This window comes from Hevea brasiliensis, chromosome 10, assembly GCF_030052815.1.
Source record: "Hevea brasiliensis isolate MT/VB/25A 57/8 chromosome 10, ASM3005281v1, whole genome shotgun sequence".
Classification (NCBI taxonomy): domain Eukaryota; kingdom Viridiplantae; phylum Streptophyta; class Magnoliopsida; order Malpighiales; family Euphorbiaceae; genus Hevea; species Hevea brasiliensis.
Window position 1 is genome coordinate 964,125 of NC_079502.1, and position 15,328 is coordinate 979,452.

The 15,328-nt window shown below is 37.6% G+C and overlaps 1 protein-coding gene across 1 annotated transcript; it reads right to left on the reverse strand.

Annotated features, from left to right (window-relative positions):
• Nucleotides 1–10,420: 10,420 nt before the first annotated feature.
• On the reverse strand, nt 10,421–12,570 carry LOC110632823 (pentatricopeptide repeat-containing protein At3g02650, mitochondrial). The gene has a single exon (XM_058128812.1). The coding sequence runs from the start codon at nt 12,433–12,435 to the stop codon at nt 10,699–10,701; it is 1,737 nt and encodes a 578-aa protein (XP_057984795.1). The 5' UTR covers nt 12,436–12,570; the 3' UTR covers nt 10,421–10,698.
• Between the last annotated feature and the right edge of the window lie 2,758 nt (nt 12,571–15,328).

The following is a 15,328-nucleotide window of genomic DNA, read 5'->3' on the forward strand; positions in this document are numbered from 1 at the left end:
GATTGGATCGTAGATTAAGTATTGACACTGACAATAGCCTTTCACCAATCCAATCCGGTATGTTTCCAGTGAATTGATTTTCTCTAAGATCAAGTGTTGCTACGTTTGTGCAGTTCTGCAAAGACCCAGACAATTCTCCAGAAAAATTGTTGAAAGTTAATTTCAGCAACCGAAGCAGAGGTAATGAGCACATCAAGCTTTGGATCCCTCCAGATAGTTTGTTGTTGGATAAATCAATGGTAAACCTTCCAAATGCTTATGGATTTCCCAGCAATTGATTGTTTGAGAGATCAAGAGTGGTTAGTTTCTTCATTTCATTTACAGAAGAGGGAATTTCTCCAGTTAGAGTGTTCCCAGAAAGTTCCAAGATTACCAACATTGACATTTTTTGGCTAATGCTTAAGGGAATTGGTCCTGAAAACAAGTTGTTACTGAAAGACACAGATTGAACATTGGAAAAAAGCGGGATAGAACCCTCTAAAAGATTAGAACTTAGATCAACTCTCACTGCCTCTGGTGAAAAATCTCAGTGATTCTGGAAGCCTTCCATGTAATTGGTTGTTTTGAAGTTCCAGCCACTTGATCTGTGGAGATAAGTTCCAAAACCAGCTAGGTATTGAGTCTGAAATTGAAACTCCATAAAGGTTACTCTCACTAATTCCTTTTGAGTTTCAAGCCATGTAGGAAACTTGGGACCCATTTGGCAATCACTGACTAAGATGACTTGCAGGCTAAAAGGGGGAACCCACTCTTGTCTCACATCAAATGCCAAGGACTTGTTTACAGAAGATAATGAAAGACATTTTACATTTTTTAGGGTGAGGAAATGAATCTCAGATATGTTGCCCACCCAAGAGTTCCCAAAGAGATCCAAGTTAAAGCCTTGAGTTTCCCTATGCTTTCTGGTACGGTTCCACTCAATTTATTGGCAAAGAGGTACAAATCCTCCAAAAAGGACAACCTCTCTGAACCTGAGATTGAGTTCCCAAAAAGTCTGAGGGACTTCTAGCACCGAAAGTGTCCTAATGACTCAGGAATCTGGCCACTCAAACTCTTATAACTCAAGTGTAAAATCTCTAGGCTAAGGTTACTGCATTCAGACAAACTATCTATGAGTTCAAAAGTTTCACGATTAATTTCATTGTAAATCAAGTTCTAAAACTTGCAAGTTACAGATATTTCTCCAGGAATTATTGGATGGGGGACACTTAATTTCAGAATTCATGAGGTTAATGTCCACGAGAGCACTGATATTGAAGAGCCAATGAGGTATTGAAGAATTGAAATGATTGTTGTAAAGATGGAGGACCTGTAACGAAGTGAAATTGACAATTGGAAGAGATTGAGGGAAGCTGCGGAGATCACAACCTGGCAAATGCAACTCCACTAGAGAAGGGAGGCTATTCAAAGCTTGCTCCCAGCTAGTTGATACTAAGCTAAGGTTTACGCCTGCCAGGTTTAGGTACTTGAGAGAAGAGAGTCCAGAAAGCCAGTTTGCATCACAAACCCAAATGCTTTTTAGGATTGGGATTAGTGTATGACCCAATGACAGGAATTTGAATTCCCTGAAACTTGTTTATGCTCAAATCCAAATGCTGCGAGTGTTTCAAGTCAAGCAAAGAAGAATTAATTTCACCACTCAGACAGGAACGGTTATAAGCTTCTGCTTCACTTCCAAACATGAGATACGCAGGATAAGCAAGGTTGTATGGATTTTAAGGTCAAGCTTGATTACTTTACTGTTTGTGCACTGCAGCTCACACCATTCCATTGACAGCAATCTTCACCAACCCAAGAAAGCCTAAGTGATGGATATCGAAGACCTTGTTTGAATTGAACAAGTGCTTTCCTCTCAATGTCAATGCAACGTGCAGTGAAATTGGTGGTAGCGGGAAAAAGCAAAAGAAGTGCATAAAAGTGGAGGAGGAGAAGGTGTGAGGGGCTATGCTTATGAATGTTGGCCACTAGCCTTTGCTAATCAAAGAATTGATCTTTATTTAATGGGGTAGCCGCCGAGACCTCTCTGCAACGTCAGAAGTGATAATTGAAAACAACGCAAATAATTGACCATAAAATATCCCCCAGATGATACTACTTGTTATTGTTGATTTCAGATATTAGATTTAATGGCATCAATAAATGATAAAATCTATCAAAATAGTGATTAGTCATCAAGGTCATCAATCGTTTCTTGCTAAAAAGTCGTGATGAATACTTCAATCATTGCTTGCAAATTGAGCATGATAGATAGTCCATCAATGAGTTGGGCTGAAATATGGACATGGGAATGGGCTGAAGGAAAAGAAAAAAAGAGAGCAGATAGATTATTCTAGATTCTTTTCCATTCCAGCTCAACATTACATGTATTTTGTCCCAATAGATTTATTGTAAAAATTAGTTTTTAGATCCTATAAACTAGACAGAGTAGAATAGAGAAATTTATTAATTCTAGATTATTCTTGTACATTGTATATAAACCCTTTTCAGCTCACTCAACAATAGAACAGTCAAGTTTTTTTTTCATGGTATCAGAGCACAACCTCGTACTCTTGATATAATCGTTTCTTCTAAAATTCAATACTATTCAGAAAGTTTTTTTATGGCTGAAACACCAACTGCAGATAATACTACCGGCAAGTGGTATCATCGTAAATACCACTGGAATGCAGATCGATAATGGTGGAAATGATATCTTCCATTTGCACAACTCTGACCATCCGGGCATGATGCTTGTAAGTTCACCTCTCACAAGAAGAAATTACTTGTCATGGAGTAGATCCATGGTACTGGCTTTGAGAGCCAAAGATAAGCTGGGTTTTGTAGATGGGAGCTATGATGTTCCTGCTACAGATGCTATAACTCTGGATAAATGGAAGAAAGTAGATAGCATGGTCACCTCATGGATACTCAACTCACTCTCAAAAGAATTGGTGGATGCCTGCATCTATGCAACCTCTTCTAAGAACCTGTGGGAAGAGATTAAAGAGAGATTTGGAGAAAGTAATGGACCTCTCCTATACCAGCTTAAAAGAGAGATAAGTACTCTAACTCAAGATAATGCATCTGTTTTAGTATATTTCACTAAACTTAAAAAATTATGGGATGAATTGGCTTGTCTTAAGCCTTTGCCAGTATGTGAATGTGGTGCAGCCAAACAAATGGAAGAAATAAATAGTGAAGATAAACTTATGCAATTTTTAATGGGATTAAATGAGACTTATGACCATGTCAGAAACCAGATCCTTCTAATGGATCCCTTGCCAAGTGTAAACAAGGCCTATTCTATGATACTTAGAGTAGAAAAGCAGAGGGAAATTCATATTGATGTTGAGAATTTTAATACAGTAATGGCAGTCAAGGGGCAATTTCAGAAAGATAAATTTCAAGGCAAGAAAAAGGAGTTTGGGAAGAAAGAAACCAGAACATGTGATCATTGCAATGCCAGTGGTCATACCAGAGACACATGCTTCAAGCTACATGGGTATCCAGAATGGTTTACTGAATTAAAACAGAAAAAGGGCAAGGCTAAGCAAAACATAGTAGCTAATGTGTATGAGGAGATACCTGAATGCAAAGGCAAGACAGATCACAAGAATGAAGTAACAGGAGTTGATTGGGCAAGCATAGTCCAGCTTGAAATTGCCAAATACATGCAGAATCAAAATCCTGTAACAAATGAGGCAAGCTGTGTTAATTTCACAGGCTTTGCAGGTAAGAATCCAACTTACTACTCTACTAGCAGACATGGTAAGAATAGTGGTATATGGATAGTAGATTCAGGAGCATCAACTCATATGTGTCATGATTTTTCCCTTTTCCAAAAACCTGTGAAATTAAACAATCACTGTTTTGTTACCTTGCCTTATGGAAACACCAAACTAGTCAAATACAGTGGAAACATCATGATAAACCCATACCTGTATCTCCACAATACACTATACACACCAAGTTTCAAATATAATTTACTATCAGTGAGTGCACTTACTAAAACCTCACATATTTCAATCCAATTTTTCTCTAACCATTGCCTCCTGTAGGACCCAGTGACTGAGGCAGTACTAGCAAGAGGAGAATTGCAAGGAGGGCTATATGTAATAAGAGCAAACAAAAGTAATCATGAGATCTTTAAGGGTAACTGTAATTATGCTCCTAAATTCAGTCATGTTCAGCCAAAACTTCAAGCAAATGAAGTCATACAATCTTCTATTTCTCCCAATTCTTATGAATCATGGCATTACAGACTTGGACTCATTTCAGATACCAAGTTATCTAATATCACAGTCATCACACCAGAAATTAAAAAGCATAAAATGTGTGAGGTATGCCCACTTGCTAAACAACAAAGACTTAGTTTTCAAAAAAGCAAAATTGCTACAAAAGAACTTTTTAATTTAATTCACATTGATTTATGGGGACCTTACCAAGAATACTCAATTTCACATTCAAAATATGTTCTCACTATTGTTGATGATTTTTCAAGAGTCACATGGACATATTTACTGCCTGACAAAACCAGGGTTTACAATACCTTATTGGAATTTTTAAATATGGTTCAAAATCAATTTCAAAAACAAGTCAAGGCAGTAAGGTCAGATAATGGCACTGAATTTATCAATCAGCAACTTACAACAGTTTTCAAAGCAAAAGGGATTTTACATCAAAGAACTTGCCCATACACTCCACAACAAAATGGGGTTGTGGAAAGGAAACACAAGCATTTACTACAAGTGGCAAGGGCTTTAATGTTTGCATCCAAAGTGCCAAAATATTTTTGGCGGGAAAGCATTTTAACTGCCACATACCTCATAAATAGAATGCCTAGCAAAGTTTTAAATTGGAAAATCCCTTATGAGATTTTGTTTGACAAAAAACCTGATTACAATTACCTCAAAATTTTTGGTTGCCTATGTTATGCCACTAACATTAGGCCACAAAAACACAAGTTTGAAGAAAGAGCTTTCAAATGCATCTTCATAGGTTATGCTTCAGGTTTTAAGGCATACAAACTATATGATTTGCAAAATAAAAGAATCATAATCTCTAGAGATGTGATTTTTTATGAAAACTATTTTCCATGTGCAAGTGAGCATGCCAAACACAAAAGTGTCATTCCTTTAGCCATACCTGACACAAATTCAGTTCACTCACATTTTGAACCCACCTTGTTAAATAAATCCAATGATAATTCAGAAACCATTGACACATCACCTGTTGCAGAACTAGATTCACCTCTTCCATCCTCCTCAAACCACATTCAGCCATCACATAGTCCTGCACCAGTCAGAAGAAGCACAAGGATGACAACAAAACCTTTGTGGTTAAATGATTTTGTAACTCAAGTCAGTGCCAACAGTTCTAATGCAATCACCCTTGCTAGTACTACCACAGAATCTGTAGGTATCTCTTTCTCACCTTTCATATCACATTTTCCCTCCATACCTCAATATAATCATGATTACATACAATTTATGGCAAATGTATCTACTATTCATGAACCACAAAATTACCATCAAGCTAGTGAGGACAGTAATTGTTCTCTTGCTATGAAAACTGAACTGAAGGCTTTAGAGAAGAACAACACATGGATTCTCACTACCCTTCCCAGGGGCAAAAAGGCTATAGCTTCAAAATGGGTGTACAGAATTAAATACAAACCAGATGGTACTGTGGACAAGTACAAGGCAAGGTTAGTTGCCAAGGGGTACAATCAATTGGTTGGAATTGATTATCATGACAATTTCTCACCTGTAGCTAAATTAGTACTGTGAGATTGTTTTTAGCTATAATAACTACATTCAAATGGCCCATTCATCAATTAGATATCAACAATGCATATTTACATGGTTATTTGGATGAAGATGTATATATGCAGCCACCAGAATGTTATACAAAAGCAGCTCAGGGACAAGTATGCAAATTAGTAAGAAGCCTTTATGGTCTAAAGCAGGCAGGAAGACAATGGAACAAAGAATTAACAGGGAAGCTACAAGCATTTGGATTCCATTAGTCATCATTTGACCATTGCTTGTTTACTAAAGGATCTGGTCTCAATTTTATTTCCCTAATTGTTTATGTAGATGATTTACTAATTGCAGGTGCAGACACGAATCAGATTATAAAAGTTAAGAAATTCCTAGATGACCAATTCACAATCAAAGACCTAGGCTATGCCAAGTACTTTTTAGGTCTTGAAATAGCCAGGTTAGAAAAGGGCATGTTCCTGAGCCAGCACAAATACATCTTGGATATAATCCAAGACATGGGATTACAAAATGCCAAAACAAGCCCCTATCCTATGCCAAAAGGATTGAAGCTAGATAATGAAAATGGAGAATTGATGACAGACCCCGACAAATACAGAAGGCTTATAGGAAAATTGTTATACCTGGGACTTACAAGGCCAGATCTTTCATATGCTACTCAGAAGCTGAGCCAGTTTATGCAAGCTCCTCGCAAACCACACTAGGACGCAGCCATCCATATCATCAAATACTTGAAAAGATGCCCCTCCAAAAGCTTATTCTTCCCTCAAGAAAATGATTTGAAGCTTCGAGCCTTGTGCAATGCAGATTGGGCGTCTTGTCCTATGAGCAGAAAATCTATTATAGGATTTTGTATTTTCTTGGGACCTTCGTTAATCTCCTGTAAAGCCAAAAAGCAGACCACAATAAGCAGATCCTCAGCTGAAGCTGAGTATAAAAGCATGGCAACAACTGTTTGTGAACTAAAATGGCTCAGTTACCTCATTGAAGATTTCAGCTTGAAACTCCATCTCCCCATCGCACTCCACTGCGATAACAGAGCAGCTGAACAAATCGCGGCTAATTCAGTCTTCCATGAGAGGACCAAGCACCTAGAGATCGATTGCCATGTGGTCCGCGATCAGCTGAACAAGGGCTTCATCACCACCGTGCATGTACCGTCGAGACACCAGCTCGCTGACCTCTTCACGAAACCCTTAACTTCTACCTTATTCAATGGACATCTCTTCAAGATGGGACTCCACGATACGCACGAGTCTCCACCTTGAGGAGGGGCCTGATAGATAGTCCATCAATGAGTTGGGCTGAAGTATGGACATGGGCATGGGCTGAAGGAAAAGAAAAAAAGAGAGCAGATAGATTATTCTAGATTGTTTCCCATTCCAGCTCAACATTAAATGCATTTTGTCCCAACAGATTTATTGTAAAAATTAGTTTTTAGATCCTATAAACTAGGCAGGGTAGAATAGAGAAATTTATTAATTCCATATTATTCTTGTATATTGTATATAAACTCTTTTCAGCTCACTCAACGATAGAACAGTCAAGTTTTTTTTTCACAGCAAATGCTTTGAAGCAGTCAAAACTCTACCAATATTCTTGCATAGATTAACAATTGGTCTAACAAGCAGAGACTCGGTATCTTGCAATATTCTTGCAGAAAATGACACTTGTGGGAGAGCATCGTCTTTATTTCCCATTTCGTCAATTGCGTAGGTGTCGCCACCCTTCTTCTAGAGCATATCATTTTTGCTTTCAACTGATTACGTTTCTCATCCACTGCCACTGCAATTAGCTAGTCAATTCCTCTCTCTCTCTCTCTCTCATTCTTGGAGGGAGAGCTTCAACTCTCCCCATCTATGGGTAGAATGTGAATAGGTTTGGGGGTTTTTTTTGTTTTTTTATTTTTAGATCCAGGTTTAAGGGGAGGGTTTTTCTTTTTCTTAATCTAAATGTGTTGCCGTCGTTCTTGGTGGAACTCCTGCGTAATGGCTTATGCGCAAGCTTCTTGTAGTTAGCTCAGTGGAAGGATGCAAATTTGCCGTGAGGAATGGTATCCCTGGGGTCAAAAAGCCAACCATTTGTTAAGGTCCGCGACTCTATAAGACACGGATAGCAGATTGGGTTCTGACCTTCGTTCCTTCTGCCACTCGCTAAGATCGTTGATGTGCTTTTATGTATGCTATTGAGACCCTTTGCTGTCTGGTGACTTAAGAATATGGCTCTTAGTTTTAGAAGCTTCTGGTTTTCTTCAATTGTTTCACATGTCCAAGAGCTTTGTTAATGGTTGTCCAGACAGTAACGAGAGGAGTGGCTGTGGGAGCTTTTTTAATACTTGTCCAGCCTGTGATGAGAGGTGTGGCCTTAGGTGTTGTGGTTTTCCCCTGTTTGCTGTCCTTTGTCTAGCTACGCTTTTCAATGTTTGGGCTTATACCTTTTATTTTGAAGGCTAGTCCATGGCTCAATTTTTTTCTACTTTGTATGACGACTTTTATTGGGTGTCTCTATAGCCAAGGAATGTATTTCAAATCTTTTATCAATAAACCATTACCTTAGACAGAGACACAGAGAGCGAGAGAGAAAAAGAGAGAGAGAGAGAGACTCGGTCAATTCACAAAAGCAAGTCTAAGCTATAGAGTATGCACAACTCCTTGCGAATGCAAGTAATTTTATTCAACAAACTTTATATTTTATTAATTAATGGCGTAATGGCCTTCATAAATTATTTCTAGTTACTACAATGATTAATTAGAGAACTAACATCTATATATTATCAAGCACCCATAGGTGCCAACAAACTGTTGTTTTTTGTTTCAAAGACTCTTGATTTGGCTTCATCAAGCATTACCATTCATATATATCCAATTCAACATTTCAAAGCTGTGATTTTACAATCAGAAAATTTGCCACACAATAGCATACGTATGGATTATACGAAGCATTATCCACGGGCAAAATGATCTCCACCATTTGTAGTAAATGTGGCCTCGCACCAATTTTGGCTCAGAATTGAACTGAAATTTACCCGATCATAACCAAGACAGAAACCGATGCATTCCACAAGTTAAAACCAACCATGAACCAACAAGGGAGGAGGCCAGTTATTGTTCCTCCCCATTGAACCAAAATCATCCATTCAGCCCATCGGTTCAAATTGTGAATTTTATTATTATTTTTTTAAAAAAAAATTCAAAATCTTGTTATGAATTGTAAGATTGTCTCAGCCCGGAATGAATCAAAACCGAACTAGAAACGAACTAAAATTGCCCTGAAACTAGAATCATGAGACATCAAACCCCTCCCCAGTCCGGTTCAGGCTCCCCCACGCCCCAGCCACGAATCGGAACAGCTGGTTCCAACCTGTCAAGGATTATCGGAGAACACACACACATATATTTGCATTGTAAAGGCAACTGAGCAACACAGCGAGCCATATAAGTTAAACCCAAGACTTCAAAACAGAAAATAAGACTTCAAGTCAACAATACTATTACAGTCGGTGAACAAGCAATACACAGCAGTACCAATTTCACAACCTGTCACTTGAGTACTGCCACTCCAAACATTTGATATGTATGGCAAGATTGAATATCAAAGTTTGAGTGCTCAATTATGCATACGAATAGAAAGGAGAGGATGCTGGAAACGAATAGAATAGCAGGCAACAAAGAGGTGATTAATCATTCAAGCACACAACGACTAAACACCAGAGGAAAATGGGTGTTTCACCTGCACTAAATGTGAAAGATAAAAATAAAGGCACCAAGAAGTGATGCCCCGTGGAAACAGCAATTACAATGCAAACACCTTATGTTAAACAACTGACAATAGCATTCAGCTTGAACCCACTATTCAGCTTGAACCCGCTGAGTTACCAAGTGCCCACTGATAAAGATATCATGTCTTGTGTTTTAAGACCTAGAAAAATGAAAACCGATGAACCATCAAGTTGCATCAAATAATATTGGTCAATCAATTTAACTTAATTGAAGTTCCTAAAATTTGATTTTATGGCCTAATAACCAATAAGCCCAATTTATCATCTCAAGCTGCAAACAAGAACCTATAACACATAAAACCAAGTAACTTGGCCCATCCAAAGCAAATGTCAGAAGGCTAGCTAGATGTCATAGCAACATTTGTGTACTATCTCAGAAACCAACAATATATATTTAACTATCTTTTCTTATAATTTTAAATAATTTATTGATGTTAAAAATTAATTTAAAGATAAAAAAATTCTGTAATTAATAAATTTCAAAAGGCTAATAGAGTCTGAGTAAAAAATCAAATCAAAGCAGCTACACTCTAAACATGGAGCTGATAAAACTGCTGCTGATAGATGGCCTAACAGCTGCAGTTTTGATGGGTTTACCAAACAGGTTGGTTCACCTCTTTGGACATCACCTATTAGTTGAATCCAAAGTTAAATAAAAAAATCCTCAAATTAAAGTTCAAAAGGAAAGATAATATACAATCCAAGAAGGAAATGCTTAAAAATAAAACTGAATGTATTAAAAAAGTATATCCTATAAAAAGTTATAATGCATAAGCAAGTCCATCTATTTCAGCAATGGCAATTTTTAAAATGAATTAACAAAATCCAAATAGAGAAACATTTCTAACGATGGGAATGGATTCAATATACTCTACTCAGCTAAAAGCCTAAATGGATTCATTTATTAGACAAAATTAAAATTCAGACTACTGAAAACACAGTCAATTTGTTTCTATTCCTACATGAAGCATACAAATGTCCAACTTAGATAAGACAATCAAATCATGCATTTTCATCTCAATCAAAAGCATCAACGAAATTGATCATAAGAACCAAATTGAAACTTCTTTTTCAATCTGATTCATGTGCACAGAGATTGAACACATGCCAAAAAGAAAATTGGAGAGCTTCACTGTGGCATCTATACCAAGAAATAACTCAAGCTTTAACACTTATTTCTTTCTCCAACCCCTCCCCCTCCAGCTCCTTAACTGCTCTTATAAGGCCTCTTGTGATCCCATTTAGATGAAGACCATCCTCCTTCATTTTCTCCAACAGCTTCTCTGCTGTTTCCCAATCTAAGGCCTTTAAGCATAGAGATTGGATCAACTTATTGTACTCGTCTACATTAGGTTGGACCCCAAATTCCTTCATCTCTGCTAATAACTCCAAAGCTTTGTCAAATTGTTCAAGTTTGCAATAACCTCTAATAAGTGTATGGTAAGTCACAGGACTCAACTTAGAGTACTTCTTTTTGGCTTCAGAGAGTATTTTGCAAGCCTCCTCCATCTGACCACCACTTACATAACCACTCATAATAACCGTATAAGTGAAAAGATCTGGTTTCAGTCCCCTCCTTTCCATCAAAATTTTCATCTCTATTGCCTCTTCCATATCTCCACACTTGGAATAACCATTGATAATGGAATTGAAAACAGCATTTCCAGGAGGTGGCCCCTCATCAATCATCTTAGTTAGTAACATTTTTACCCCGTCAAAATCTTTGATCCTACACAAACCACGAATAACAGATGAAAAGGGCTTGATTGCATACTTCCGTGTTTCTCCAGAGAATGAATCCAACATATCCAAAGACAAATTGACTGTTTCATCTTTCTGTGAGAGCAAACTGATCAAAAAATTGACTGCAGACTGAGGTGGATGCTTTTTCTTCTCCTTTGCCAGCATATAAATCACATGGGCATCACTTGCCCTGCTCCCTTTACAAAACCAATTGATAATCTTACCAATTTTCTCACTGTCTGGCAGGGCTTCTGCATTGAGCATCTTCTCACAAACTGACCAAGCCCAGTCAAAAAAGGATCGCCTACTAAGGGCTTCAATTGTATAATAGTAGGTCTCTGAATCCGGGACACACCCAAAGTCCTCAAACTTGTTGAAAACCTCTAAAGCCGCCTTCCCTTTTCCCAGCTTCGAAAACAAAGCTATCAACCGATTAAGCATCTCCACATTCAGCACAACATTATCCTTCTTAGCAACCTCCATAATTAAATCCCACAATGCATATGCATCTTTCTTTCTAAGGTCACCACAAATAGCTCGAACAAGCACATCAACTACGTCGGTAGTCACATTGATATCTGGCTCCTTAATCGCCCACTTGAAAAACCTAATCAAATTATCACCCAAAACAAAAGGGGTTTCAAGCACTTTCATTAAAAACTCCTCGTGTAAATCCAAACCCATACCATCAAGACTTGATTCTAAGGACCCGTCAGCAATACTCTGTAACAAAGACAACACATTCTCTAATTTCTCCATATCTATCTCATAAACCCCTCCCTCTTCTTTTCCACCCTCACCTTCCTCAACTAAACCCCTAAAAAGCTGATCAGGCGTGCCAATGTTATCACTCACAGAAGCAAAATTCTCAAACTGGTAATCGCCATTTTCACCTAAAGCCTGTGAAAACTGCTCTGATAAACCATCAGCATCTCCTTCAGAAGCAAAACTCTGGATTTGGGTATCACTATTTTCCCTGAAAAATGCTGAAGAATCGTTCGCAGGGCCGAATTGGTCGACGTTCACGGACGAGTTTGAGAGAAATCTAAAGTTTGGATAAGGAAGCAAGGAAACCCTAACCTTGTCGGGGTTTCTGGTTACACCAAAATTCCGTGCCAACTGTTTGGATGTAGCAGCTATGGATCTCCACATCTCTCAGCTCTGCGTGTGTATGATAGAGTGAGCTCTGTGAAGCGTGAGTACCAGAAGGACAAAACCCTAGAATGGTATAAGGAGAGTGGAGAGGGCTTTTATCATTTGATCCTGCTAATGCAACGAAGGGTGTAATTTTTTAAAATAATTTAATTTCTTAATTTTTTTTATTTCATTAACTAAATAGGTAATTAAATAGTTTTGGTATTGACAGTAGTCAAATAAGAGAAATGGAGTCAAACCCTAAATTAAGATTTGATAATCAATAAAATAATTTTTAAGATTAAATCATAATTACTTTTTTTTAATTTACAAAATTTTAATATCATAATTATTCATTAATTTATTTATAAAATTTTTTAATATAATTTATTTTTTATTGAGACTTGAATTCATAATATAGAAAAATCAATCTCATTAGTAATTCATTTATTAAATTTTAATTTACAGTTTTATAATTTTTCTTATTTAACTAACCATAACGAGCGGCCCTTCTTCAATGGCTTCTGCTTTCCATTAATGGGAAAAGAAAATCTTATCTCTACAAGTCTCACCCAAAGTTGAGCATTTTACATGACAACTTCTTATTGGCATTAAAGCAGCTCTTAAGGGGGGTTTTGGATGAAATTTGTATCTGAAGTTGGGTTAATTATACAATGCACGCACTAGACAATAGTGTTCTCTTAAATGCAAATTTTTATCTTTTCTATGTTTATAGGGGTTAAGACTTATGATTTTATATGGATGGAGCATATGCTCCAAGAGCATACAATAATTTCTTATGAAGTTGAGATTGAGTAGCACCTTTTTTTCAACCATAAAATGGCATATTGCATTTGGTCTTCGTCTCCCTTGTGTCTTAATTACTATTTTGTTGATGTGGATAACATGACTCACTTATTTAGTCTGAGACATTGATTTTTTAGAACTCTTTGCAATGTTATTGTGGTTAATCTGAAAAGCTTGAAATAATATCATTTTTAACGGGGTTGAGTTATTTGTTGTATTATTTGTAGCAGTTCATAATTCTAAATAGTACTATTTGGGGTCTATCAGTTTTCTTTCAATAAAGTTTCTCTACTTTAGCTCTCATTTTAGTCAAAGTTTTTCCGATGGCTATCCATTGCCTTTTAGGGTAGGGGATGACAATATCTCAGGCATCTCCTCCAGCCAATCTAGGGTTCTCTCCCCTACCTAGTTTTGGAGTGTATTGTCACGACCCAATTCAAGAGTCGGACCATGGAATCTAGTCGCGACAAAGTTGGTATTAGAGCTTAGACTCTAGATTCATGGGAAAGTGTATATCTAAAGTTGTCATATGTAGAGTATAGGATCCTGTTTTGTTATTTTTTGTAATTCCTTATTTCTAGATTTTGAGTTATTCCTAGGGTAGTGTAAGAGTGCTTCAGTTTAGTGTCTCAGTTTTCGTGGAGTACATGGTGAGGTGAATTAGAGTTAGCAGATGTGTTGAGGTCTGTCAGGGAAATACGTACTCCAAGGAATGCTGTGTTATGGTCAATATGGGGCTAACGATGTGCCTATCTAGTGCAAAGCACGAGTACTTAAAGGTGAGTTATGATAGCATAGCTGCCCTAGATGGGAATGAGGTACCACTACTAGCAGTCATCAGTGGATAGCCCAATTAGAGTAAGTTGTGGCATCAATAAGTTAAAGAGAGATAAGACGTCAAGAAACCTGGTCTATTGGGACGTACCATAGTAATTGTGCAATGTTCTCGATGTTTATGCTATAAGCTACAGATTATAGTATCAACATAAGATTATTATGTAGAGTTGCATGCTTTTCTACGGTGCTCCATAATGAGGGTGTTTGCAGACAGCCTCTATTTTGGTACAGTTATGCCAGAATAGAGTTTTATTTCTGCAAAGGTGTTGGAAACTCCTAGTTAGGGGTTTAAAGCTCTTGAGCTAAAACATCAAAGGTCATAATCAAGTGGTAATTAGAGTCAGTGACTCGGTTACCCTAGCATAAGCTAGAGTTATATCAGGAGTTACCATAAGACTAGAAGTTTTAGTTTAGTTGCAAAGTAAAAGTAACACCTATAGATTGAGACCAATTGGTCTTTGGTATGGAATCTTGGACAATTTTTGCATTACGATGGAGGTTTTGCCTAAAGTTTAGTAAGAATAGTATATTCTTTGTGTGTCAGCTAGGTGCAAAGTATAACCTTGCTGCCTAAAGGAGATCAGGGGCTAGGAATAATGTTCATAGCCTGTGAGATGATATTTTAGGGAATTTTAGAGTATGATAAGAGAGTAGATAGCCTTATATAGCATGGCAATGTAGTCGATGTAGTACCTTTCCTACTATCAGATGTGCTACAGAGTATGATAATGTCCTTCAAGAGAGATAACAGATTGCTATTAGTGTTGGTGACTAATTGAATGGCATCCCGGTTAGGACTGTAAGCTGTGATACAGAGTTGTTAGTTCAAGTACCATAAAGAGGACACAAATCCCACTATAGGGATCATAAGTAATAAGATCATGATGTATGTAAATGTAACGATCGGGCTCCAACCACTAGAGGAATTGTCCGCTTTGGCCATAAGCCTGACGATTTTATCCCATAGGTGGAATGGAGAACTTCCTAGAAGATCACCCATCCTAGGATTTCTCTCAAGCGAGCACGCTTAACCCTGGAGTTCTTCCAACTCTCCAGGCCATTCCACCAAAAGGCGCCTCTAGTGATTAGTTCCCCCAGACCATCTTCGTGCTTTGCCGATGTAAGGTCTCTTAGGCAAATCCCACATCGGCAAAGCACGGAGATGGTCTTGGTTTCAAAAAGTAATGATATATAGGATAGGGGAACTAATCACTAGAGGCGCCTTTTGGTGGAATGGCCTGGAGAGTTGGAAGAACTCCAGGGTTAA

Bases quoted from the DNA above. Each gene is read 5' to 3' on its own strand.
- LOC110632823 (XM_058128812.1), bottom strand. From the start codon at position 12,435: ATGTGGAGATCCATAGCTGCTACATCCAAACAGTTGGCACGGAATTTT.